This window comes from Ambystoma mexicanum, chromosome 3p (assembly GCF_040938575.1).
Source record: "Ambystoma mexicanum isolate Mex_15411 chromosome 3p, UKY_AmexF1_1, whole genome shotgun sequence".
Classification (NCBI taxonomy): Eukaryota; Metazoa; Chordata; class Amphibia; order Caudata; family Ambystomatidae; genus Ambystoma; species Ambystoma mexicanum.
In genome coordinates this window covers 525,546,718-525,571,751 of record NC_090925.1, presented here as the reverse complement: position 1 = coordinate 525,571,751, position 25,034 = coordinate 525,546,718, and the positions used below count along the sequence as shown (strand labels likewise).

Below are 25,034 nucleotides of genomic sequence, written 5' to 3'. Positions count from 1 at the left end.
CCAAGAGCAGGGAATGAGCAAAACAGACGCGCACTGCGATGAGCCACATCGTGCGATGAAGAGGAACGAACATTAAAGACACAAGAACTAGCAGTTTGAGAAGCGGGAGCGCGCACACTCCTGAGGCAGACCGCCATTAGCCACGAAGGAGCCCCACAGAGAAACAGAACTCGAGACTTGGAGCAACATGGACATACACTTATAGGGGAGCTGCCATACCAACATGGCGACTGTAGGCGGAGGCTTTAATGGACTGGGAGTTCCAAGAGCACATTAGAGGATGATAGACGACTACTTTGGCCATAACGTGGGGAGTGTGGACAGCACTAGGACGGTCTGCAAAGCCTTCAAAGGGTTGGTCAGGGGAGCGGCGATTGGGAAGGCATGAGGACTCGGGGGAAGTATTCAGGCAGAGCTGGGACAAATAGAAATGGAAATGGAACGTGTAGAGGCAAGGGTGGCCTTGGAGGGAGAAGAACCCGGGGAACTCTCTATGCTGCGGCTTCAGTGCAGTGCCATTTGGGAGAAATTGTGGAGACTAGATTATTGGAAGTACATACAGAGATTACACGCAGAGGGAGATGAGCTCAGTAGGGTACTGGGCTGGCTTACCAGGCAGGAGAGCAGACATGAGCAGGGGGAGGAAGTGAGGACCCAGGAGGGAATAAATGAGATATTTTAGCTGATTCTACGAAAGGTTATACCCCGGAACCAGGAGGCAGAGGCCGGTGACCTAGCTGAAGCCCTGGAGGAGATTGACCTTCCCAAGTTTTTTTTTTTTAAAACAATTTTATTAATTTTATTCAAACCACAAATAACAAGCCCAACTCAACTTACAGTGGTTACATATCTTGCTCATAAATGCACATACATTGTTACTTTTTCGCCCACTGTATTTCCCGTCCCACTCCCTCCCAAGCCTACTTTCTCCCATTGTTAGTCTCCACCTCTTGTGGTGGGGAGACCTCTTCCGCCACGCTTATTGAATCATCATCACTTGGTCCATCATACGAGGGCCCAAATAGCTCTGCTATTAGTTGTCTCCAACCCGCTAGGGCTCCGGCTTCACCCTCTATGTCCCCTTTACACGCTTCCTGCCATGCCACTGTTTCTGCCTCCGCCCACTTCTGCAAGGCCCTCCACCACGTGTCCACTTTGGGCTTGTGGCACGCTTTCCATCCCATTGCAATCCTTCTCTTCGCCAGTACATAGGCCAGATCTTTCAATTTACTCACATGTTTAAGCTTCCGCTGTCTGGGGAACCCTCCCAACAAGCAAGCTCACACCATATCCACCTTCATGCAAATTCACTTGTCTTCCATTTTCTGTGCTATATCTCTCCAGTATTTCGCTATCAGTGGACATGCCCAGAACATATGCACCATTCCTGCGTTTTCCTCATTGCATTTGGGACACACTTGGCTTCCAGCGTTCTTAAATTTGGCTATCTTTAGTGGCGTCAGATATGCTCTGTGAGTTATATACAACTGTATTTGTTGCAGCCTAGCATTTCTCGATACTTTGATACCCCTGAGCCCTTTCCCACATCCCGTCACTCATCATATCCCCTACTTCCTCCTCCTCCTCCCAGTCCAGTCTAAGTTGCACCACTTCCTTGCCCACTTGAGTCATCATCATCTCGTACACTCTAGACGTTTCATGCCCTCCTTCTGCTATATCATATATCATATCTAGTGTGGTGTCCGCTTCCTCTGCAAGTTCCACCTCGGACCAGGAATCTTTAATTTGTTGCACCATCCCATGATACGTAATATATTGCCCAGCACTCAACCCCGTTTGTTCCACCAGCTCCTCAAATTCCAATATTTTCCCCTCTTGCCACACATCCCCCAATGTTGCTATTCCTACCGGTTCTCAATACTTCCTAATCATTAACCTTAGTTGCTTTTCTGTTCCCATCATTGTGACCAGTGGGATTTGCGGAGAGCACAGGGCCGGCTTGTCCATCAACCGGCACGCCCTCTGCCACATCCCCCACCAAAGACCCAACATCCCCGGACGACCTCTTAGCTCCCGCTTGGGTAACCATATCATTTCTCTAAAAAAATATGGGGTGCAATCTCCTTGATGCAGCCTATGCTCCAAGGTAGGCTCCGCAGAGAGCCATTTGGCTACATGTTGCAACTGGCTCGCTACATAATATACTTCCCAGTTAGGTAATTTAATGCCTCCTTTCTCATGCGGGTTTTGGAGTTTCCACAGGGCCACCCTGTTCCTCATCCCGTACCATAGGAATTCCCTGCATATGCTATCCAGCTTAATAAAGAATTGCCGGGGTATGGAGTATGGAATGTTCGCGAAGCAGTGCAACAGTCTGGGCAATGCCACCATCTTGAGCATCGCCCCATGTCCCATCATTGCCAAGGGGAGTTTCGACCAGAACTTCATGCTGTTTTCCAGTTTCTGAACCGTTCTTTCTGCATTATGCCTATGTTCGGCTTCTACTGTATGATATGTCTATCCCAAGATACCTAAAGGTTGTGGCCTCCCACGGTATCTGGAGTAACGGCAAATTCTCGGCAAAGAGCCCTCTATATCTGCCCAGCGGGAACACACAGGATTTACTTGGGTTCACGGCTATACCTGAGAGTTCAGCAAACCTCTCCACCACTTCTAACACATATTGCAGATTCTCCTCTGGGTAGCGCAAATACAATAACATATCGTCTGCGTATAGTGAAATTAAATGTGATGTTTCCCCAACGACAATGCCTATTGCGTCATATTGCTGCCTTAAATAAATCGCCAGAGGCTCCAAAGCCAGAATATACAACATGGGGGACCAGGGGTATCCCTGTCTGGTCCCTCTACCAAGTTGCCACCTTTCAGAGATCACAGTTCCTGTCTTCACTCTCGCTAATGGCTCACTATATAGGAGTTCTACCCAGTGAAGATATCCTGGCCCCATACCGTAGTGGCTAGGGCCGCCTTCAGACAGGGCCACTTGACCGAGTCAAATGCCTTGATCGCATCCAGCAACACTATCACCATTTCGCTAGTGTCTCCTTCAGTATGTTCGACCACTCGATGGAGTCGCCTCAAATTATTGGAGATATTCCTATTTGGGACATATCCTGTTTGATCAGGATGAATCAGTTTGTTTATGACCTTCTTTAATCTGTTTGCTAGAACCGCTGTGAAAATCTTACTATCTTGGTTTAACATCGATGGGGGCCTATAGGAACCGCAGTCGCTACCAGGCCTGTTGGGCTTGGGGACTGGTATAATAACCATTTCTTGCAGTGATTCCGGTAGTCTCCCAACTTCATATGCTTCGTTAAGCATTTCCAGCAGTGGGGGGAGAATCTCTGCTTTATATGCCTTATTATTATTATTATTATTATTATTATTATTATAAAATTCACTTGGGAGTCCGTCGGTTCCTAGGGTTTTACACGTGGGCAGCTGCCTCACCACTTCTTCTAGCTCCTCTAGAGTGATCGGGCATCTAGGTCCTCCCTTTCTTCCACACTAATTTGGGGTAGCCCAATGTCTTCAGTATGTCTCCTATTTCCCCCCTTTTGCTTCCCGTTTCATCTCCGTACAAGCGTCTATAATAGTCTGCAAATTCTTGATTAACCCCCTCTTGCGTATCCACTACGTCGCCATTGTCTTTCACTATTGTTCTGATTGGGGGCCTGGGAGTCTCGTTTTTGTAGAGCCACGCAAGGAGTCTTCCTGGTTTGTCGCCTCCAGCATGTTGTCTTTCTATGTAGTTTTTATAATTAAGATGACATAATCTCTCCCAATATCCTGCACATTTCTGCTGCAGGCCCAGTGCTATTTCTGTATCTGCCTTAGTGTTGCTGCCCCGTTCCAATACCCTCTCCAATTCCTTTTCAGAGTCCTGTAATTCGGTCAGAATCCCATCCTGTAGTGCTTTAGACTTGGCTATAGCAATTGCTCTCACTACCACTTTAAAGGCTTCCCAGAGTGTGCCCGCTGTCTTGACACTGCCAGTATTTATCTCAAAATAACTTATTATTTCCTCTCGCATATCCTCCATGAATACGCTATCTTTAAGCGCTTCTGCACGCAATCGCCATGTGGGTATCCTCCCCCTGGGGGGTCGGTATTGCCATGTTAGCAGCAGTGGCGAGTGGTCCGAGAGGACTCTAGCTTTGTGGGGCTGCATAATGTGAATATTGTCTATCCTGCGGATGACGTGTTCTCCATGCATCTGTCAGCCCAAAATCCGCCAATAGTGCATGTAGTGCCTTTGCAGCCGGGGTGGGTCTAACTATTTTAGTGTCTGATCTATCTATGGTGGGGTTCAACACACAATTGAAATCTCCCCCCCACAGTATATCTCCCCCCACGCTGCCACTGAGTTTACTATACAGGGTCCTAAAATACGCAGCTGTATCTTGGTTCGGGGCATAAGTATTTACGATGCAGATCTCTCTATTTTCCACCATCCCTCTCATGATCACCATCCTACCATCCGCCTCTACCTGCGAGCTCAGCAACTGAAACGGAACATGTGGGGCCACCCATGTGATTACCCCTCTTGCATAGGCAGAGTATGTTGCCCCCACCACTGTCCCTCGCCATTTTGTCCGTACCACTTCTAGTTTGTCTTTCGTTAAATGAGTTTCTTGTAACAGGGTTATATCCACTTTCTGTCTGTGTAGGTATATCAATACCTTGTTCCGCTTCAGATAACTATTGAGCCCCCTAACGTTCCAAGTGACTATCTTTAGGTCTCCCATGGTACGTCTCGTTTTCCGTGAGGTGTAGGCTCACCCCATAACTCTTCCCCAACCATAACAAACCACAGCACACAACCCCTTCCCTCCCTCCTCCCCACCCTACTCCAACCCCAACAGTTGCCCAGCTCCATCCCTGGATCTCAGGCTCCCCCGCGTTTGGGCCTACCCTGATACCCCGGGCAAGACCCCTGCAGGGAGTCGCCACACTATCGGCGACCTAACTAAACTCTAAATGGGGGATGTAAAGGTTGGTCTTGCAAGGCTCCTAGTCAAAGTCTTGATCGCAATATTCACAGATCATGTGTTTCTCCCAGCCTAATCACACCATTCAGCAAGCTACTTCAGTGACTATATTCAAGTCCCATAGTCTTAAGTTCTGACACCCCCCGGTGCCCCTCTCGCTCATTACTTATCCGCATCACCTCCTTCTCCTGTCCGAACGTCCAACTCCTGGGGGCAACCCTGCGTGTCGAGCCATCCCATAGCTTCTTCCGGACTTTCAAAAAACAAAGTTCTGTGCTGGTGAAAAACCTTCAGTTTAGCCGGGTAAATCAGCATGTACTTATGTCCCGCTTCTCGCAATCTTCTCTTGACTGCCCCAAAGTTCATTCTGCTCCGCTGCACTGTCAGGGTATAATCCGGGTAAGCCGCTATGTTTGCCGGCCCTCTTTGTATTGTCCCACCTTTGCGAAAGTGTTCCTGGATGCTTTCTCGATCCCTGTAGTTAAGTATCTTGGCGATCACCGGCCTAGGTGGGCCTCCTGGCGGTGGTCTCCTTGTTAGGGCCCTGTGCGCCCTTTCCACCGCGAACCCCTGAGACAGCACTCCTCCAGTGATTTCTTGTAGCAGTATTGTTTCAACGAATTCCGTGGAGTTATGGCCTTCTGCTCCTTCCGGTAGTCCAACAATGCAGATACTATTTCTCCGGGCTCGTCCTTCCGCCTCCTCCGCTCTGCTCTCCAGATTACCCACTCGTTGTACCAGGGCGTGAAGCTCCGACCGGTGGGAAGCACAGTCCGCCGTGTTAGGGCCCATCTCCTTCTCGTGGTTCTCTGTGCGCTCCGCCAGAGACCCAGCGTCTTGCCGTAGCAGATTCACATCAGCATGTCGGAATCGATCATAATACCCATATCAAAACAAGGGGAAACCGCCTCTCGATTGCAGATCCTACAGACAGATCTCCCCGATAAACCAGGATTCCAAGATCCTGACCGCAGCCCTGGTGAACCGACTCAAGCGAGTCATACTTACGGTGGTGCACCCAAATCAAACGGCGTATGTACTGGGGAGAAATACGACCTGGAACCTGCCTAGACTACACCATGTAGTAGATAGTACGAACCAAAGACAGGGAAGAGTGTGCATTTGCGTCACTTGATGCTATAAATGTAACGCTCACCTGACTCCCACGGAGGCGCTGGCCTGGTTCGCGCTGCTGTGACCTCTTCTAAGGTGATGCGCAGGGTTCGGAAGACGGACTGGACCGGGCCCCCAAATCTGGCTTGTCTGGCTCGCAGAAGTATCCTTTTGTAGGTGAAAATAGGGGATTAACTGTCTGCGGGGTAATGCAATCGGCCTCCCACTTTCCCCCTCTCACCCTCCTCGAAACCCTTCTGTGATTCCTCGTAGCGTCTCACCTTAGGGTCTGGAAGGACGAGCTCTCCATCCTGCTTCTGATGCAGGGGCGCGTTGGTATCCAGTTACTTCACTGGATTTTCGTATTGGTGAGAACCAAACTTGCTTGGCTTTCAGGTAAGTTTTTTGATAAGAGGTCCCCCTTGTGTCCATGCATTAATGTACTAATGCTAGTGTCTTTTTTCCCCATAGGGGCCGGGGTACGGAATGCCGGGGAACAGGCACCGACCCGAGATGAGAGGTGAAATCCTTGTAGAAATCAGGTAAGTCTTTAATGAGCGTTTTTTTGGTAATGTCTTTTCATTCGCTCATTAACGCTGATGTCTTTTTTTTTTTCCCCCTTAGGGGCCGGGGTCCGGAAATGTCACGATGCAGCGCGGACCCGAAATGAAGAGGGAATGACTCAACAGGTAAGTCTTAACATGGAGATTTAGCTTTCCTTATTCCCTTCTCTCTCTCACCTTTTGTTCTGGTCTTTTTCTCCCTAGGCGCTGGGGTGTGACTGCGAATCCGGATGATCGCTGCTGAACATGGAGGCGCCCTGTAAAGGTGAGTGGAATGCGGCGCTGCAGCGATCGACGCGATGAGCTTTTAAATAAGTCTTCCTTTTCAGGATTGTCGGCGAGATGTCTCCGGGATGCAGATTTAGCAGGTAAGGACTTTTCCTTCTTCTGTTCTCCTCTTCTCTTCCTTTGCAGGTGATCCAGGATGCTGGCAGGCGTGGCAGAAGTCAGGATGCAGGAGCAGACACGGTGAGCATCCAGCTGCTAGATGCAGAACAACGCGAAGCACGTGTGGCTGTTCGGGTGGGGTTTAAATAGCCTTGGAAGAAGTTCCAGGTATGTATCCTTCCTCCAATCAGGTATGTATCCTTCCCCGACCACGCCCGGATGGTAAATTAGTCCCACAGGTAAAGTAGTTCCTTTCAGGCCTCAAGGAGGCCGTGATCCTGCAGCATGGTCTGCATCAGGTAAGTGCACCCAAGCACTCCCATAATGAGCCTGGCGCCATAGGCGCCAGGACACTGTCCAAAGGGCCCCTATATGGGGTTGCTGGGTCCTTCCTTGGGGACTGGATGTCCGCTTTCGGGGACGTAGGGCTTGAACCGGCTCCCCGGGAGCGGGCATCATGACAATAAAGGCATTTGATTCTGTTAATTGGGACTGGCTCCTGAGTGCGCTCGCCCACTTCGGGATAGGGGAGGGATACCTCTGTTGGGTAAGGCTCCTTTACAAGGATCCCAGGGCAAGGGTGAAAACAGGCAGACCTATTTCGAAGGGATGGGAAATCGGTAGGGGTACAAAGCAGGGATGTTCATCATCTCCGATGCTATACATATTGGCCCTGGAACCTTTTGTGGCTTTCCTCAGGGCGGAGTACAAGGATGCCGGCGAGGTACACCAAATTTCAATATATGCAGATGACATGCTCCTGTATGTCGGGAACCCGAGGGAACACTTGCCAGACCTGTTAGAAGCCCTGGGAGCATTCGCCAGACTACCGTAAATCACGATCAACATGGAGAAATCCTCACTATTCCCCCCCCCCCCCCCCCCTAGCGGACCTGAGAAGGACTAACCCTGATCAGTTGCCTGACTTGGGGCTCACATGGACGCCAGTCACCTTCTGCTATCTAGGAGTGGACGTACATCATGACACCGCAGTGACGCATGCAGCTAACGCACAGGTGGCCCTGGACAAAATAGGGAAAGCAATGAAGTTTCAGAACACGCTTCCACTGCGGATGATGGGGAGAGCGGCTCTACTGAAGATGGCGGTGTTGCCCCGCCTTCTATATTACTTTACAAATATCCCACACTACATCCCGGGGTCCTTCTTCAAACTACTCCATACAATGGCAAGAGAATTTCTGTGGGGCGGGGGGAGGAACAGGGTGGCACTGGAGACTTTATAGAGGGATTATGAATGTGGGGGGTTCAGACTACTGGTCTTTGAAAGTTACTATCTGGCGGGACAACTCCACTTTGTGGTAAGGTGGCTGGGAGATGACACATCCATAGACACATTACTTTTTCAGCCGGCAATAAGACAATACTACCTGAGGAAGCTCCTACAGATCGATGACGCTTTAGTCAAATCACTTCCCAACATAGTCAAACTGGGTCTGACTCTATAGAGGAGGGCGTGGAAAGCGCATGGAACACAAGACCCCCGCTCTAGGCAAATCCCCTTGCGGGACTGGTCGATGCCCGCACAGAGTCCTAAATAACGTACAGTGCACAGGGGGAAGATACGGGAGTAGCCCAGATCGGGTATTTATGGAAAGATGGACAATGGATGGACTTCCAGACCCTGAGGGAAGAGCAGAATGTACACAGAGGACAATTCCTGCCAAATAACAGTATGGTTTCGGAGGATGAAGAAGAGGTGGAGGACGCTACCCAAGGGGGAGGACAATGATGGAGAATTGGACGCGTGGTATGATGGGGCGGGGGGGCATACAGTATCCAGACTCTACAATCTGCTCTTGGGCAGCAACAACGGGAGGGACCTACAAGTAAGGGCCAGATGGGAGAAGGCACTCCAGAAAACCTTCACGGATGAGGAATGGCGTAGGGCTCTCCGATATGCAAAGACAGTCTCCAGGAATGTGGGATTCAAGCAAATGCAGCTCTACCTCATGCATAGGGCATACCTCATGCCCAAAAGAATGTCGAGCATGGGAAGCAAGCAGACTCGCAGCTGCCCGCGCTGTGTGGCAGAGAAGGTGGATATGCTGCACATGTTCTGGTCCTGCCCGGTAATGATCAACTTCTGGGACACTGTTAAAGACAGAGCGGCGGCGGGAGGGATGCAGATGCAGGTGTAGTCGCCAGAGTCATATCTACAGGGACTGTTCCCGAGAAGTGGTAGGCAGAGGACACACATGGCTAAAATGAAGGATTCCATGTGTATACTGGCTAAGCGCTGCATAGCAACGGCATGGAACACAAGTACGGGCCGTTGAGAGAAATATGGTGGGCAGACCTGAAGAAATGGACAATAGCTGAAATGTCAGTGTTGACCAGAGCGCTGCAGAGAGGAGAGGGGAGGGGGAAAGTGGGGCCAAGCTACTTGCATGGAACTCCTTCATACAAGACCTGTTCGAAAATGCAGAAGGGCATTGCACAACAGACCCTAGCGGGCCGGAGGAAGATTGAAAGGCTGGCAGTCAGGCAGAAGAGGACTCTGTGGGGTGAGGGGGAGTCGGAGGCAGCAGCCAAGCCAAGAGGTGCCTGTTCCAAAGGACATGGACAAAAATGGGTAGACCATGATGGGGACATGGAAGGAACCAAACCAGCGCGCTAAGATGAACGATACAGAGCAGATTTCACTTTGAAGTGCCAGTTAACAGTGTGGTGTGTGTTGGTGTTTTGTTGTTGTTTGTTGTATAAAAGAGAAAACGAGAGTTAAAAAAAAGGTCTTGGATGGAGGGAGTGGTACCAACTTTGTGTAGGTTTTGGGCGTGAATGAGTAACTAGTAATATCAAGAGGGAGGTGGCGAGTAGAGATGGGAGAGAGGTAGCGGGTGGGGGCGGGAGAGAGGTGGCATGTGTGAGAGGAATATAGCGGGAGAGAGGTAGTGAGTGATGGGAGGGGGGTAGAGGTTGGTGCGGAAGTGAGAGGAGCAATTGAACCAGAAGAGGGGAAAAATGGTGAAGAGTTAGTATAGGGGAGTGAGGAGAAGGAGAGACTGAGACAGTAGCAAGGGTACGACAAGAAATCTACCCCAGGCCAATCGGATTAAATCACCTTGTAAGCTCCAAGGGAATTAGACGGGTAAATCCTAGTCCTTTAGAGCCCCTAGTTTGGAGTCTGTTTATATAGTGGGACTTAGCATGTCCATTGTGAACTCGTAGTGTCACAACCTTTGAGAGTAAGGAAGTCTTGGCTAGGTTGGTGAATCCTTTGAGGTTGAGGGAACGTGTACAGGGGCCGACCCTGGACTAGGAGCCCAAATTGGCTTTTACTTGTATGGTGTTTTGTAATAAAAACTGAACTTGTTCATGTTGTTGCATTACTTATTGAGAATCTTGTCAAAGTTTAATAACTAGAAACAAAAACACACCAGTATTCAACACCTTCAGTTTGTATCCCAATTGTTTCTCCCGGTCCGGGGTGTATGATGCGCCAAGGAACAGCAGGGTGACCTGCTGATCAATGAGACACTGTTTCGCTCCTAGGTACCACACCTGTTGGCTGTCAAAAACCAATCGTACATTTTGCCAAATTAAAAAAATGCAATTTTATATAATTTTCAGTATGGAGTTTTGAATTTTAACTTAATTCAATTCCAAAATCAATGTTTTGTCCATATTTGTTTTAACAATGATTCCACATATCACAGCCACTAGATGCACATTTATTTTTATTTTGTTTATAAATAATATGCATTCAGCCAGTGAGGCTTTACATATAACAAATTATACAGGTAAAATACATCTTTCATCACTAATCCATATATAATAAAACAATTACGAACATATTAAGTAACAAAACAATAGCTAAAAATCCTATTTAAAATCCAAAATTACGTTTGACAGTTTTTCTAAAGTAAATAAAATTACATCATAAAATGTCATCATATGATGATCAGATTCTCATCCTTCCCCATCAGCAAGTTTTCCCAAGTTACATTTATACTATCTTCATTCTTAGAATTATCATATGCATGTAATGAGTCTCAGAAATAATAGACTTTCACAATAACAGAGAAGATGTTTGGCTGACTGGATTATGTTCACACTGCATAGTCTACAATATCTCTCTATTGGAGGAATGCCACCAACGGACCTAGTACCTTTTAAAACCTCAAACAGATTAAATTTGAAAAATAGATATCTCTGAATACTTGGACTATGCCATCTGATATGCAGGTTTGACTGGGATATTGGAACAAAATTCCAGGTACAACCTACTATTAACTTTAGTAGATGAGTTTACTATATTTTGTTCTCGAGCCAGGCAATGTATACATTTTTTCAATAGCAGTTTGAGTTTTTACATAGAATAAAATGGGCAACAGTCACAAAAGTCTGATGTCCATTTAGCGAATGTTTTTTCCCATGTATGGAGCACGATCATATCCTGTTTATTCTTCATCTTAGCATTTTGCGATATTGTTTCCACAACAAAAGTATCCTTGTTTAAACGTAACAATTTTGCATATAAGATTGCTGTCATATATTGAATTTTACTGTTTACACCATTTATAGTTCATTCAATTAATATATATACACGTGGGAGACCTTTACGCATTCGAAACAACATCTTCAACATTTTTGCCTCAAATCTCTCCAAATCACTAGCAAAAAGACTCCCCCAGATCTCGGATCCATATAACGGACATGAGACTATTTTTGTAGAATATAACATTGTAACAGTACCGGTTCCCTTGCATACCAATGAAACTACTCGGCGCTTGTGTCGCTATCATACATTTTCTCTTAGTGGCTTGCCAATGCTCTTTCCATCCAAGTCGATTATCAATAATGACGCCTAGATATTTGTATTTGTCTACCACTTCAATCTTCTGATTCTTAATTTACCAAGTCATATGCTTGTTTTCTCTCATTTTTATTTGTTTATGAAATTTCATAACCTTGTTTTACTTATGGTGATAACAAGATAGTTTGTTTAAACAAATATAACTTTGCTTGAAGTCCCTTTGGAGTGTAGTTAAGCAAAAGGATATTGTCGGCGTAGCCCCAGCCAACCCAGCCTTGAAGTTCCTAATTTGATATTATTTATATTCTTATCTGCCACATTTTTCATAAAATCGGCCAGATACAGGTTGACCAACGTAGCCGCTAATGTACATCCCGGCTTCACGCAGCGTTTAGTGGATATCGTCTCTGACAATCTTCCTTCTGCATCCAATCGTACTTTCACAGTGGTCTTGCTATACAAAAGCTGTATCATAGACAATAAACCTTTTGGAATTCCCCAAGCTTTAAGCTTTTCCCACAGAATGTTGCGCACTTATGTGGCGAAGGCGGCTGTGAAATCAATATACGCAACATATACCGGTAGCCCACGACTGTTCCACAAATACTCAATGGCAGCGACTAATATGGCAATATTGTGTGTTGTCGCAGATCCAACTCTAAACCCAGATTGAAACAAAGGGAGGATATGATTCAAGGAGATCCACTGACTAAGTTCTTCTAATAATATTTTAGCAAATATTTTAGGAGGTATGGCCAGCATCCTGTAATTTGCCGGGTCATTCCACCTTCCTTTTTTTATACACAGGGAGGATTATGCTACTTCTCCAAGATTCAGGAATCTCTCCATTCGCAACAATCCATTGATATAATATATCCAATACTGCTGCCAATTTCTCAGGTATAATCGCAGCAGAGCATTACATGTATTATCCGGTCCCGCTGCTCATGATTTGGGGATTGTACTAATCGGATGCGTTCGTTTTTCTAACGTATAATAACCACGCCATGCTGTTATCTCGAAGTGTTTATCAATACCCGCCTTGATCTCAGCTCCTAACGTATTTTTTACATGTGATATCCAATCTCTTTCGGCTACACTATTAATCAGGAGCGTTTTCATTTTACTATTGTTAATAGGGGCCCACATCTCTTGATTATTTTTCTTTTTAGCTTGAGATGCCAATGAACGCCAGATCTCTTTATGTTTTTTCTTACGATAGTGCTTTAGCCGTTGTCTATAAAGTTTTTTGGCTATAGGTATGTTATTTTTTGCCACTATATTTTTCACATTTATATTTTCCCTTATGGTATCTCTGAGCATTAGTTTTGCAGTATGTATGGTTATATCATATCTATTAGATTTCCCATGGGTCAAATTCCACCGCTCTCTATTCGACCGCTATTTACGTTTTGTTGTCATAGAGGTTTTTAATGCTTTTATTACCTGGTTAAAATTACTTATCATGGTGCTTTGATGATCTATATAATTGGTTTGACTTGCAATGAGAAATTTCGAGAGTTCACCATCTGCAATGATATTTCCATTTACTAGTTTAGTTGGATTCCACACTATTCTATTACCTGCATTATTCGTACCAATATCACCATTCAACTGATGGGTAGCTGCCCTTATAATATTGCAGGTATTAAGCAGTAAAAAGAGGGGAAAATGATCACTTTCCTCTCTACTGCCTATAGCCATATCTTATACTAAACTGTGCGCATTCTTATTTACTATCATCTAATCTAAGATACTCTGACTATTTCCATTAACACGTCGTGTGGCACGATTGCCACAGTCACCGAGTGTGTTCCCATTTACCACTAACAGTTGGTGCTTATTAAACATATTTATCCAAGCCTTTCCCACATTATTAGAAACTTCATGGGTAATAGGCTCAGATCTCAGGCTATGATGAATGTGTTCATTCACAAAGCAAATCTTTGCATTTAAGTCACCTACTATAATTATGGGAACATCAATGCTGAAAGTTCTAAGAATTCCATCTACTGTTATATACTCCATTCGGAGGGTTATATATATTTATTATAACCAATGAAGAATACATTCAACATTAACTGCAAGTACCGTACTGGTAGATCTATCCAGTTTAGTGCCAGCCCATGGAGGTTTGTCAATAGACCTCCTTTTGGACGACATCTAGGTCCTTGTACAGCTTTACATTGGAATGTGGTTCTAACATCAATATCACAGTCACTGGTAAGCCATGTTTCCTGAATTGCTGCTATACTAAACTTGCTAATATTAGCCAGAAACCCATTATCGCTCATGTAGTGGGAGTTTCCCCGTGTATTCAAAGATATGATTACATCACGCTCATCAGGAACATTGTTCAAAATGAGATTTTAAAACTACTGGCAAACATTGCCAATACCCAGCTGGGTTTTCAGAATTCTTTATAGACTCAGGGACCTTGGGTCTCTATGGTTTGATTGGGTTGTCGGACTCAACAGCTCTAGAACCGCATACATTATTAGATTCAATTTTAGAGGGCATGGTATTCCGAGGTTATACTTGTTTCGGCTTACTGACTACGTATTTATTTTGACTCGTCGTTTCAGTAAAATAATAGCCAATTTTCTCAAACATTTTACCATGGCTAAGAATATAGTCATGGATAGCTATGTCTGTGCACCATATTTTTTAGATAATTTTTGTAGAACATACCATCTGGTCGACTATCTTAAGGTCACCAGATGTAATCATCCCCAAAGGAACTATGGATGCACATCATTTTAGTACTTGTTGCCTATTTAGAATTATTGCCATAGCTGGATCGATTTTTCCAATTGCTATGGCACGCATCTCCTGTGCTGGCAGTCCTTCATTTGTATGGCTAGTTTATCTACTTCTGTCTGAAATGTCACTTTTTTTGATAAGCATCATTTTCTACTTATACATAATCTTCCAGCTCTGTAGAAGCATTTCGGGAACCATCAAATAGTGTGTGCATATCTAACAAGATTTCATCACTTCTAAGTAAATCTTTTTTAGCTTTCTTTTTTTCTTTTATTGATTTTCTTTCCTGTAACCTGCCATTTTTCACTAGACTTAGAAGAATTAGAGGTAATTGGGCCAGTCAAAAATGGTCTGCCATTTTTATTAACTTTATTTGTTTCAATTTGGAGTCCGCAACTTTCTTATGCTCACTTATTTGATGGATCCCAGGCTGCAGCATGGGTCCAATCTGATTATCAATCTGAACCTTACTTGGATCGACTACACAACCATTACATTTCATGTCCCGAATCTTCACTTTTATTGGTTTAGATATCTTTTTACCCGCTGATTTTTGTCTTCTTTGTTGCTTACCTTTTAGTTGTAGTTTTTCTCTTTTTTTAGACTTTCCCGTGCTAGCTGTATTTTCAGAGATAGTATAATCATTATCTCTTATTTCTGACAAGTGTGCCAATATTTTTCCTTCAGCCATATTACTGTCACATTGAGGCTCACTTGCTGTTTCTGTTTTATAGTATTTGGACTAGAATCTTTAAACTTTTTTCTATTATTTGTACTTATTTCATATAGTAGAAGTGAGTATATTGCCAGCTTAGCTTCAATAGCTTCACTCTTTTCAACTAGTGTTACCAACACGTTTTCGAAGGCTTGGAATATGGTATTCATGATGGTAAAGCTAGCATTATTAGATGCCTCGAAACTATTACCAGGCATACCATTATCAACATTACATGACATACTTACCACAGCAGGGATGTTATCGATGGCTAATCTCATTTGCCTCACTATAGTCTGTCCAGTTAACGGGTCTATTTCAAACGGTTCACCAAAGTTCAAATGTCCACTTCCTTCGTTAACTTGCTTAATTTGCCCACCTGAGTCTACATCTACAATAAATTGTACCTCAGTACTAGGTATTACATCATCATCTTTCTCTGGGGTAATAGACACAGTGCTAAGACATTGATTAGTTGGATCTAAATTCATTACATTCTCACAGCTGGCTTTGTCAACCAATTTATCTTTGGTATCACTTTTAGGATGAGAACAACAAAACGCTTGAGAGAGGAGCTTACTGCTAATACAGGGAAAGGCTGTTGTTCTTCCATGATTTCAATGGAACTAACCCCAACCTCACAAAGGGTCATCATACTCATTTTTGCATCTCCCCTGTTATCAAGTACTGGTTCAACTCTATTAAAAAACGTTGGCATCTTAGCCAGTGTACTATCGGAAAGTAACCCTGACCCACTTATAATCTTTTGCTTACAAGCTCGATTCTTTCTAACATATGTATCACAGCTTTTATGATTTTGTTCACCATTACTATTTTCATATTCAGACTGGGGCATCGTTAAAACAGCGTTTCGCTTACTCGAATGCAGATCCATATATTAGTAAACGTAGTGGCCTAGTAGGACAAGTACGCTTCATTCAATCTATAATCATAGCTCAAGTATGCACGACATGTGCACTACTAGAGAATCAGGTAATGTGTTCCTCACTACGCCTGAATCCTGCCCAACTATAAACAATTTGTACAACTATGTATCTTGTATCTGTATACTAGTACCAAGTCCAAATTTAGAAAGATCTCTATTATCTTTAAAAATGTACCTTTCTAATCGCTGATTCAACACGTAGACACAAACCTAGACTAACGACAAAGACAAACAGCCAACAGACACTTAAAGCACTTACAGGTGGGTGCGTGTGCACCTGTAACTAAGTAGGAATTCTGGGTGGAAAGAGGCGGGAAGCAGCGGACGTCACACGCTGTCGTAGAAAACTAAACCAAAGATTTGCGTGAACAGCGTTTGCCGCGACACAGTAAAGACCATTTACAGAGTAACTATTTAAACTACAAAGCACTAGTTCAGTACTCATGAACAGTCCATCTCAAAAAGACATAATTACTTGTTGCAGCACTCCAGTCTCTTTTCAGGTTTCGCCGCTTGCAATGTCTATAGCACTTCTTGCCGACTAGTGTTTGTAACGGTTCCTTTATACTAGCAGCTCCATTCCTGGTGCAGTCCTTACACTTAAAAGCACTTACAGGTGCGTGCGCATGCACCTGAAGCTAAGTAGGAATTCTGGGTGAAAAGGGGCGGGAAGCAGCGGACGTCACACGCGGTTGTAGAAAATTGTTGCATCGCTCCAGTCTCTTTTCAGGTTTCACCGCCTGCAATGTCTATAGCACTTCTTCTTGCCGACTAGTGTTTGTAATGGTTCCTTTATACCAGCATCTCTGTTCCTACATGCACATGTTTCGATCTGTTGTGATCATCCTCAGGTGGCTAAAAATAAAACAATAAGAAAAGAATCTCACTACAGTTTGCTAACAATCATGTTATAATCCACAGAATCCAAAACCTATATTACCTACTATTGCACTTCCTACAGTAAATGTGTGCTTTCACACATACTATTTATGGTAATCTTACATGAATTAGTGAAAACAGCAATGTGCCCAACATAAAGCTAATAATTCAAACCTTGCACCGACCATATATTGATGTGACTTCATGGACATGCACAATCAAAAGTAACCTTGACAACAAATGAAGCCGCTCCAACTGTGCATTATGTCTCCCGATGCTTTTAACAAACTTGTGTCCCGCATGCAACACCATAAAAACAAAATGCAATGCGAAACAGTATCCGAGCCGTCCCTCCCAACACCTTGTACTCAAAACTGCTAAAAGACCAATACTTGTAACACTGTGTGCCAAGTAAACTAAACTGTGTCCACATTAGAGGTTGTCATGAAAAACTATGATCGCTCGAACTTGAATCAACACGAAAAGGAGTCAGGCTCTCTGATACCAGTTCCCGGGAACACCTCATACAGTGTGTATGGTCCCAAACTTAAAAAACGGACACAAGAGCATTTGCCAAAGTGCCTATAATGCGGCATCCATTTTGCAACATAGTGTAACACCTTAAATATCGCCTTGTATATGCCTTAAATCACTCACTAATACCACCTTAAATAGTGTAGCTGTACCTATATGTACCCCACTAAAACAGGGTCCATATTAATAAAAATACAAACCAGTGTGCAATACTAATGACGATTTTGAGAAAGAATACATAACTAAAGAAATGAAAAATGCAAAAGTTAACAAATGCAAAAATAGTAATCAAAATAAGTGTATCCACCAACCCACATATAAAATGTGTGAGAATGTTTTTATTTTTTTTAAAGTGTGTGTACCCAATCTTGTCAAAGTTGGCAGAGTTCCCTTTGAAACACTAGTTCACACCCTAGCCCCTGGGGTACCCTCTTCCTCTGGGAAGGTGTCAAGTCTTCCCTCCACAGAAAAAGGAGCCTCTGAGGCAGGGTACAGCATTCGATGTGGGTGAAATACCCAGCTCAGGATAGCAGTACACAAAAGCTGTGTTGGTTGCAGGAATCACTGGAAACCAGTTGATAATAAAATGACCTCACAAAGGTGTCTGTCTGCTTTTACTGTACCTCCACCGAGGGCACTATATCAAACTACATATACATTAGATTTATATTTGACCAAATTACCACCACCAGGCCTGGGGGGGGGTTGGGTGGGAGCTTAATACACAGTTAAATATCATTTGAATCCTGGGTGCCCACTGTTAGTCAGCCCATGGCTGTTGGAATGGACATAATTCCAGCAGGCTGTTTTCAGGAATTCCACTCTGTAGCTGCCATGTCACCACATCACATTGCAACTGCTGGTGTGTTAGTAGACGGGCCCAACGAAAGTAAATGTGTAAAATATGCTTGTTTAGCATGGGACATCGGAAAGTGAGGCCTGGTTAGCAGAGCTTGCTTTATGGGAGGGAAATCCAGCATCATTTCATATCGAAAATCAAAAAAGCTCAGGCAAGTACACCCTCATGGATGGCTTTCTGTCGCACCATCCTTTCACCGCTCTGGGTGCGCACGTCCTCCTTTCTAACTCTTGTGGGCACATGATTCCACCCTGCTCCCTTTATGCACCCATCAAGTGACCTCCCAGCCGATCAGATCTGTGCGAATTTTCATTGTTGCCTGTAATTGATTTTTTATAGGGCTAAGATTACACCAATCGTTCTTTATGGGTGCGTACTCGTGCACAATAGGCATAGGAAGTTTTATGACACTCTGGAAGGGAGGCTTGTGAAGAGAGTACTGGGTCTCCCCGTTTCTGTACACATCAGCCTTATTAGGCTGGAGTTGGGACTTGTGTCCTGGTAGGCGCAGTTGATGAAGCGTAGCCATACGCTGTTCTTCAAGATGATAAAAGCAGAGAAGCCCCATATCGACTATCTCTGTACCATTATGGGAAAAGGTGTTAATCCCTTTTGACCAAGTATAAAAAAGGTGTGAGCTCTTAATGGACCAATTGGACCTGCAGGAGCCCATATCGGACTCCATTCTAAAAACCAAGATTAAAAGTTGGGATAACTCAGAAGACCTGCAAGATCTAGGGCGAGTAAAAAGATATAGTGGACAAGAACTACTATATATGTAATTGTAGGGTTACAGTGGCAGGTGAATGCTCTGAGTTTATATGCAGTGGATAACCAACTGCGCATAAATGCCACTAAATCGAGTATCCTAATTCTGCCGAATGTAAAAAGCAGCAAACGAGTAAAGAAAACTGGTGGATAGGAAAAGTGGCAATAGTTGGAGAGTAGAAGTACCTGGGTGTTAATATAAACTCTAACTCAGGCGATGCACCATACAAGCTAGACATACTGAATAAAATGAACAAACAAAACAAACAAAACCTAATATCCCAAGCGAGTATCAAAAATCCATTGTAAATGTGCTTGTAAACCTCTACTGATCTTTTACACACAAAAGGTTATCCCTGTAGTCTGGTATGGTGCTCAATCTAAAAAATGACAGATCACCCCAAGTGGGAATATCTAGAGGCTACATTTTGGAAAGCAGTTTTAGGCTTACCCAAAAGTGTCCCAATCCTGGTCATTCGTTATGAACTAGGTCTGACCTCATTGCAAACATCAGTGTACTGGCAGACATTGGCTCGGTATAGAAAATGTTTGATGCAAGACGAGCACAAAGGCACTTTAATCCCAGCAATAGCAGCTGACATATATGATGGTAATGGTATTAACAATTTTAGTTTTTGGAAAGAACATTGCACATCACTATTGCACATCACTTTAATTTTTCATCTATCTCAATTTTTATTTACTTACACTGAATCCTGACGGCGCAAAACGAAAGCTATATGAAACCGAATGGATGAATTTATGGGATAGTTGTCAAAAGTATCATATAATGAAAAATTGTTGCTTTTTAACGAAAAAACGAAAAACACCGAAGTATTTATTAAAATTCCCAGGTCCTGTGTTCAGGAACGCACTTTTTTTTACGAATTTCCCTCGATCTCTGGCCAACTAAATATGTCCAGGTGATGTGATCAAAGGATCACGCTGAATCAAATACATGTTGTTTTTGCAACAATGTGTCCACAAGTGAAACTTTAAAACATTTGGTTACCAAATGCCCAGCCCTGATACTGTTAAGGAAAGCCTGTTTTTTCAGATTCATGGAGGCTTTCAATTTACTATCTTGTGAGGAGAATCTTTAATGCGGAACATATAGCTCTAAATTTTTTACATAGCCGGAATCTTTGAAAGTGTAATTCCATCTATCGGTTCTTAAGTGATTTTATATTATAGATTTAAGAACCTTTCTTATTATTTAGTTTTACCTCTAAAAAATGTGTGACAATTTTACTTGTTTATTAACCAAATAGGTGTGTAATGAATCTTTGTATTTGATTGTTGCTCTGTTTTTATTCATTTGAAAAGGTTACATTTTAACCAAACCAAATAAACTTAAACATTAACTGCTGTATCTTCCTATAAGGGAATCCAGACTGTATCTTAAAAAATTCCCATCGACTAAACTGAGAAATTTGTATCTCAGGTTTAGCCTTAACTGCTTGCCAACGTTAGAAGTCATCGGGCCTAAATTGGGGATTCCAGCGGAACTGCGTCCATGCAGATTCTGTAGAGTAGAAACAAAGACGTTGAGGCATCTGGTTCTCTTCTGCCCCAGGTGGATGACAGTAGGATTGCTTCCTTCAAACCCTTCATCAATTCCCAGAGTGCCATCATCTCTGTCGAATTTTGGCAGCGCCTTATAACGACTGCCCAATTATCATTGACACTGGTAAAATTGGTAGCAACTATTTTTGACGTCCTTGAGGTTGTGATGACGGAAGCTCAGATGGAACTTAAAAAGTGCAATACATTATAGGTCACCTCTCTTATAGGCAAGCTGTGTAAATTAACGATCGACGAGCATTATTAAGCTGGATAAATGTATTTATTTATATTTTTGTTCGTTTCCAATGCACTTTTATAATTTGGTCCTCACCTGACACATGGACTATATGAATAACTTACTGTTTGCATTATGACCTTGAGAGTAAGAGCAGGCTTTGGACATAAACTCTGTTTTAATTTAAGGGAGCCTGCCGATTATTGTATTAATGTTAGAATGTTCAGAGTTATGTATTGTGTATTGCAATTTGCCCCCTTTTAATTTTGTTTTTACTCTGTTGAACAATTGATTTAGTTGAATATAATGTAAAGGTACTTTGTCTACTACAAAAAATGTAAAATAAAAAAAATGTCTTACTGCCTCTTAAAGGGTTTTTTTGTTGGCCACCCCTGCCGGTGACCAGTAATAGAATAATAATGTGCTTAGGAAATCTGACAATGACTTTGTGGTAGAAAATTAAAGCTGTTTTTATTCTCTCCACCTTCCCCTCCCTTCACACCAAATAGGTCCATTCTCATTAAGAGAATTGATGCACTTCAGTGGAAATGAAGAGAATGGAACAACTGTCATTGGACAATGGAGCCAAGTTCCTATGAGCACCCTGAACAATGGCAAAATGGTTTGAGAGACTCTACAAATAAGGAATCATTTGGAACAGCAGTTTTATCCGACCTTGCCATAAAAATTGGCATTTGTAGTTAATACTCGTAAACAGTGACTCTTTGTTTTTCCTCAAGGATGGCGTTGGAACTGGTTAAAAACTTGTTGGGCATTGAATGTGGATCCTTGGTGGGCTTCCAACTTAATTCAAACTCTGAGCTAGACTCCCTATATTTTCAAAGCAACATTATGAAGAACACGTTCAGCAAGTTCCCAAGTGTGTTACTTTTATGTAGAACCTGCAACCTCAAAGGCAAAGCCCTCTATACCTATTTTGTGGACAGTTCAGACGTACAGGTTGATGCATATATTATGAGAATGGTTCACTTCGCAGTGCCAAAAAACGAATCCGCTGATGGGGTGAGTCACATGTACATGACTTTCAAAGAGTTCAATCCCAATTGGCCCAAGATTAAGACCATTCTTGTGGACCCTCTTTTTGAAGGAACTAAGTTCCTCGCGGAGGCATTTCCATTAGCTGAGATTGTGCTGTCTGTGTTTCACATCTGCAAGTTCATGCAGCAGAAGATCTACCAAATGTGTTTAGACGCCAATGTTGAAAGATCGCTACTGGCATTGTTAAAAGATACCATGAGCTCGCCAACCAAAAGCAATCGTGAAAATCTGTGCGCAACACTTCAAAGGTTTGTTTCGTCTAAGCAGTTGCTTCAACTGGATCTTCAATGGCTGTTGGCTGCCAAAATATGGCGCATGCATAGTTGGAGGACTGTGCCAGAGAGTGCTGAATATTTCCAGTGCATGGAAATTTTAAACAGCAGTTTCAGGAAGATCTTCAATAACGGTATTACTTTAGAATCTAGCATCACCTCTTTGGCGAAGTACATTCGAGACTGTAAGCTAAACGTGACCTCTTTTGAACCAGGCACTTCTTTTTCAGTTCACTCTTTTCAAAGCAATATTGCAGTCTGTAGCAGGGGTGAAGAGCCATCCGAGAAAGAGTCAAACATTACCAGCGACACAAGTCCACCTTCCAACATTGGCATTTGGTATAAAAAAAGAAATGCGACTAATCTAGATGATCGATTACTGAGGACTGTAGGCAGATGGACAGATGACCATATAAAACTCTCATTGCAGCGTTTGTGCACTGTTCCCGCAGCCAAACTATGCCTGAAGGAACTTGCAGTTGCTCAAGAATCTGTCCAGATTGTGGACACAGGTGAGGACAAGATCTCTGTTCATATTCAAGAGGATGATAAAGTGGTGTCCAAGGTGGGTGGACTCCTCTGCACCTGTCACTTCAGCCGGACCTTGCAACTGCCCTGTCGTCATGTCCTGGCTGCACTGAATCAGGATCAGAAAGTCTTGCAACCTGAGATGATCTATGAGAAGTGGAGGAAGAAAGATGTCAAACCTTGTGAAAATATGGTTGAAGGCGACTTGCTGGAATTACTGCAAAGCTCTTGGACTGAGTCTGCTGAGAAGTACTTCACAGTTAAATATCTGACTGATGAGATTATGCGCGTATTGGCTGAATGCACCAATGAGGAGTTTCAAAGCAGGTACAACACACTGAGGGAACTTGCAGACTACTGGATCGGGCCCTACGAGCAGGTTAAATTGTAGACAAAGATCCTGCCAACCATATGGGCTCACAAAGTACTTCAGAGCATGTCCTATCTGTATCTCATTTCATTAAAGTCGATGGGAAAATATTGCCTTGTTGTTTTATAATTCTATAAAAAATTCTGGGTTACATTGTGTGAATCTAGTGCCTAGCTGAAGATGCTGGTGTCAAGGAGACAAATCCAAGATATCGATCTGCGACATAACCCTCTATTGTTTCTTGTTCATACTTTGCATGACGAAGGAACAAAAGCATTTCTGGCCTGTTTTAGGAATAGGTGCTTTTTATTCTACCTGTTCAGTGTTTACATAATTCCTTTGGATGGTGCTACATGGTTCTCTTTTACCTTGTTGTCCTTGCGCATCAGCCAGCTGCTATGAATTAATGTTGGGTCTTGAACCATGATTGTCAGGAAAAAAGCTTTTAATGTGGATATCGCTGTCTTGCATCCCTACTTAACTGTTCCAAAAGGCAAAGCTGTAAGCACACCATGTACTAATGAGGGTCTGCAAAGTTTACTGAACGCAAATGCACTAAAGGTAAGTTGTTTATTACTGCTGGACGTGGGACAGAGCTTATTCTTGCCAGCTAAATTGTTTTCCGTAGGAAATAAGTAATATAATATATAAATCAGAAATTATCTTTGTCAACCAGCTTGGGTGCTAGAAGAAACTTTCTGAATGCACATATTTCATAGGAATATGAAAAGAACAGTAGTGTGACCAAACCAGTGATGGGCCCTGTGGATTGAAACGTGATGTAAAGTTCTAGAGCAAGAACTCTGTGAGTGGAAGCACTGAGAGTCTAAACAGTATGTAATGAGTGTACAATGTTCTTTCCACCTACAGTGAGCACTGCTAGGATTGAGACTGGGAAGGCAAGTTATACACTGATACATGTTCTCTGATGGTTCAAATTGTTTCCTACTAAATGTTAAGTAATACATTAGAGTAAAATATGTTGTATTTAATAAATATGAAATGTTGAAATCTCGCAGATGGACTCTTAATATAATGTCATGGGATAGTAGGGGTTGGGGAGAAAGGGTCTGGAGAGTGGTTAGAAGGGATCAGAATATAGATTGTTCCCTCCCAGTTATATACCTCTATATTGTTTTATTCCTTGTCATTTTCACTTGAAACCATATGCCTCATTTGCCTCCCATTACCCTTTGTATGCTTTTCTCAACTACTCGGCTCTCTTTTTAACCCTGTTTTTTCTCTTACCCCTCCAACGCAATCTTAGACCACCTCTTCATTCTGCCACCCATCTTAACCTGTTCTTTCCTACCACATAGCCATCACCATTCCTGGCTATCGCATGCCATGCAACATCTCTCATCCTGCAAAACCCTCATCCTTCTTTTCTTTCAAAATCTTTATTTTCAGGAGTGGAAACCATCTCATAAAAGAGTGGTATACATTAAAATGCAATGTAACAATCTAAAATTGAATTAAACACAATTCTTGTGCAATAAACAAACTGCTTAAAACTCCTTTGTTTATCATTTCATTAATTCAATAATCAATTCTTTCCTAAAACCAAATTAAAACATGTGGAGGAAAAGTGGGAAATGAAAAATGTTATGTACTCCCCATTCACATTACTGCAGTATGATATTAAATAGGTATGTAGCCTGCCATGTAAACACGGTTTCCTTCTTATGCAAAGTGAAGACTAGGTTGTATTGTGCCTGTCTTTG

At 43.2% G+C, this 25,034-nt stretch overlaps 1 protein-coding gene across 1 annotated transcript in view; it reads left to right on the top strand.

The window, feature by feature from the left end:
• Positions 1 to 24,827, top strand: part of ZSWIM1 (zinc finger SWIM-type containing 1) — a 133,332-nt gene extending 108,505 nt beyond the window's left edge. Inside the window, exon 2 of the mRNA XM_069651230.1 lies at positions 21,591 to 24,827. Coding sequence (XP_069507331.1) covers positions 21,823 to 23,331 — 1,509 coding nt within the window. The 5' untranslated portion in view covers positions 21,591 to 21,822 and the 3' untranslated portion in view covers positions 23,332 to 24,827. The remainder of the gene's footprint in view (positions 1 to 21,590) is intronic.
• The last annotated feature ends 207 nt before the right edge of the window (positions 24,828 to 25,034 follow it).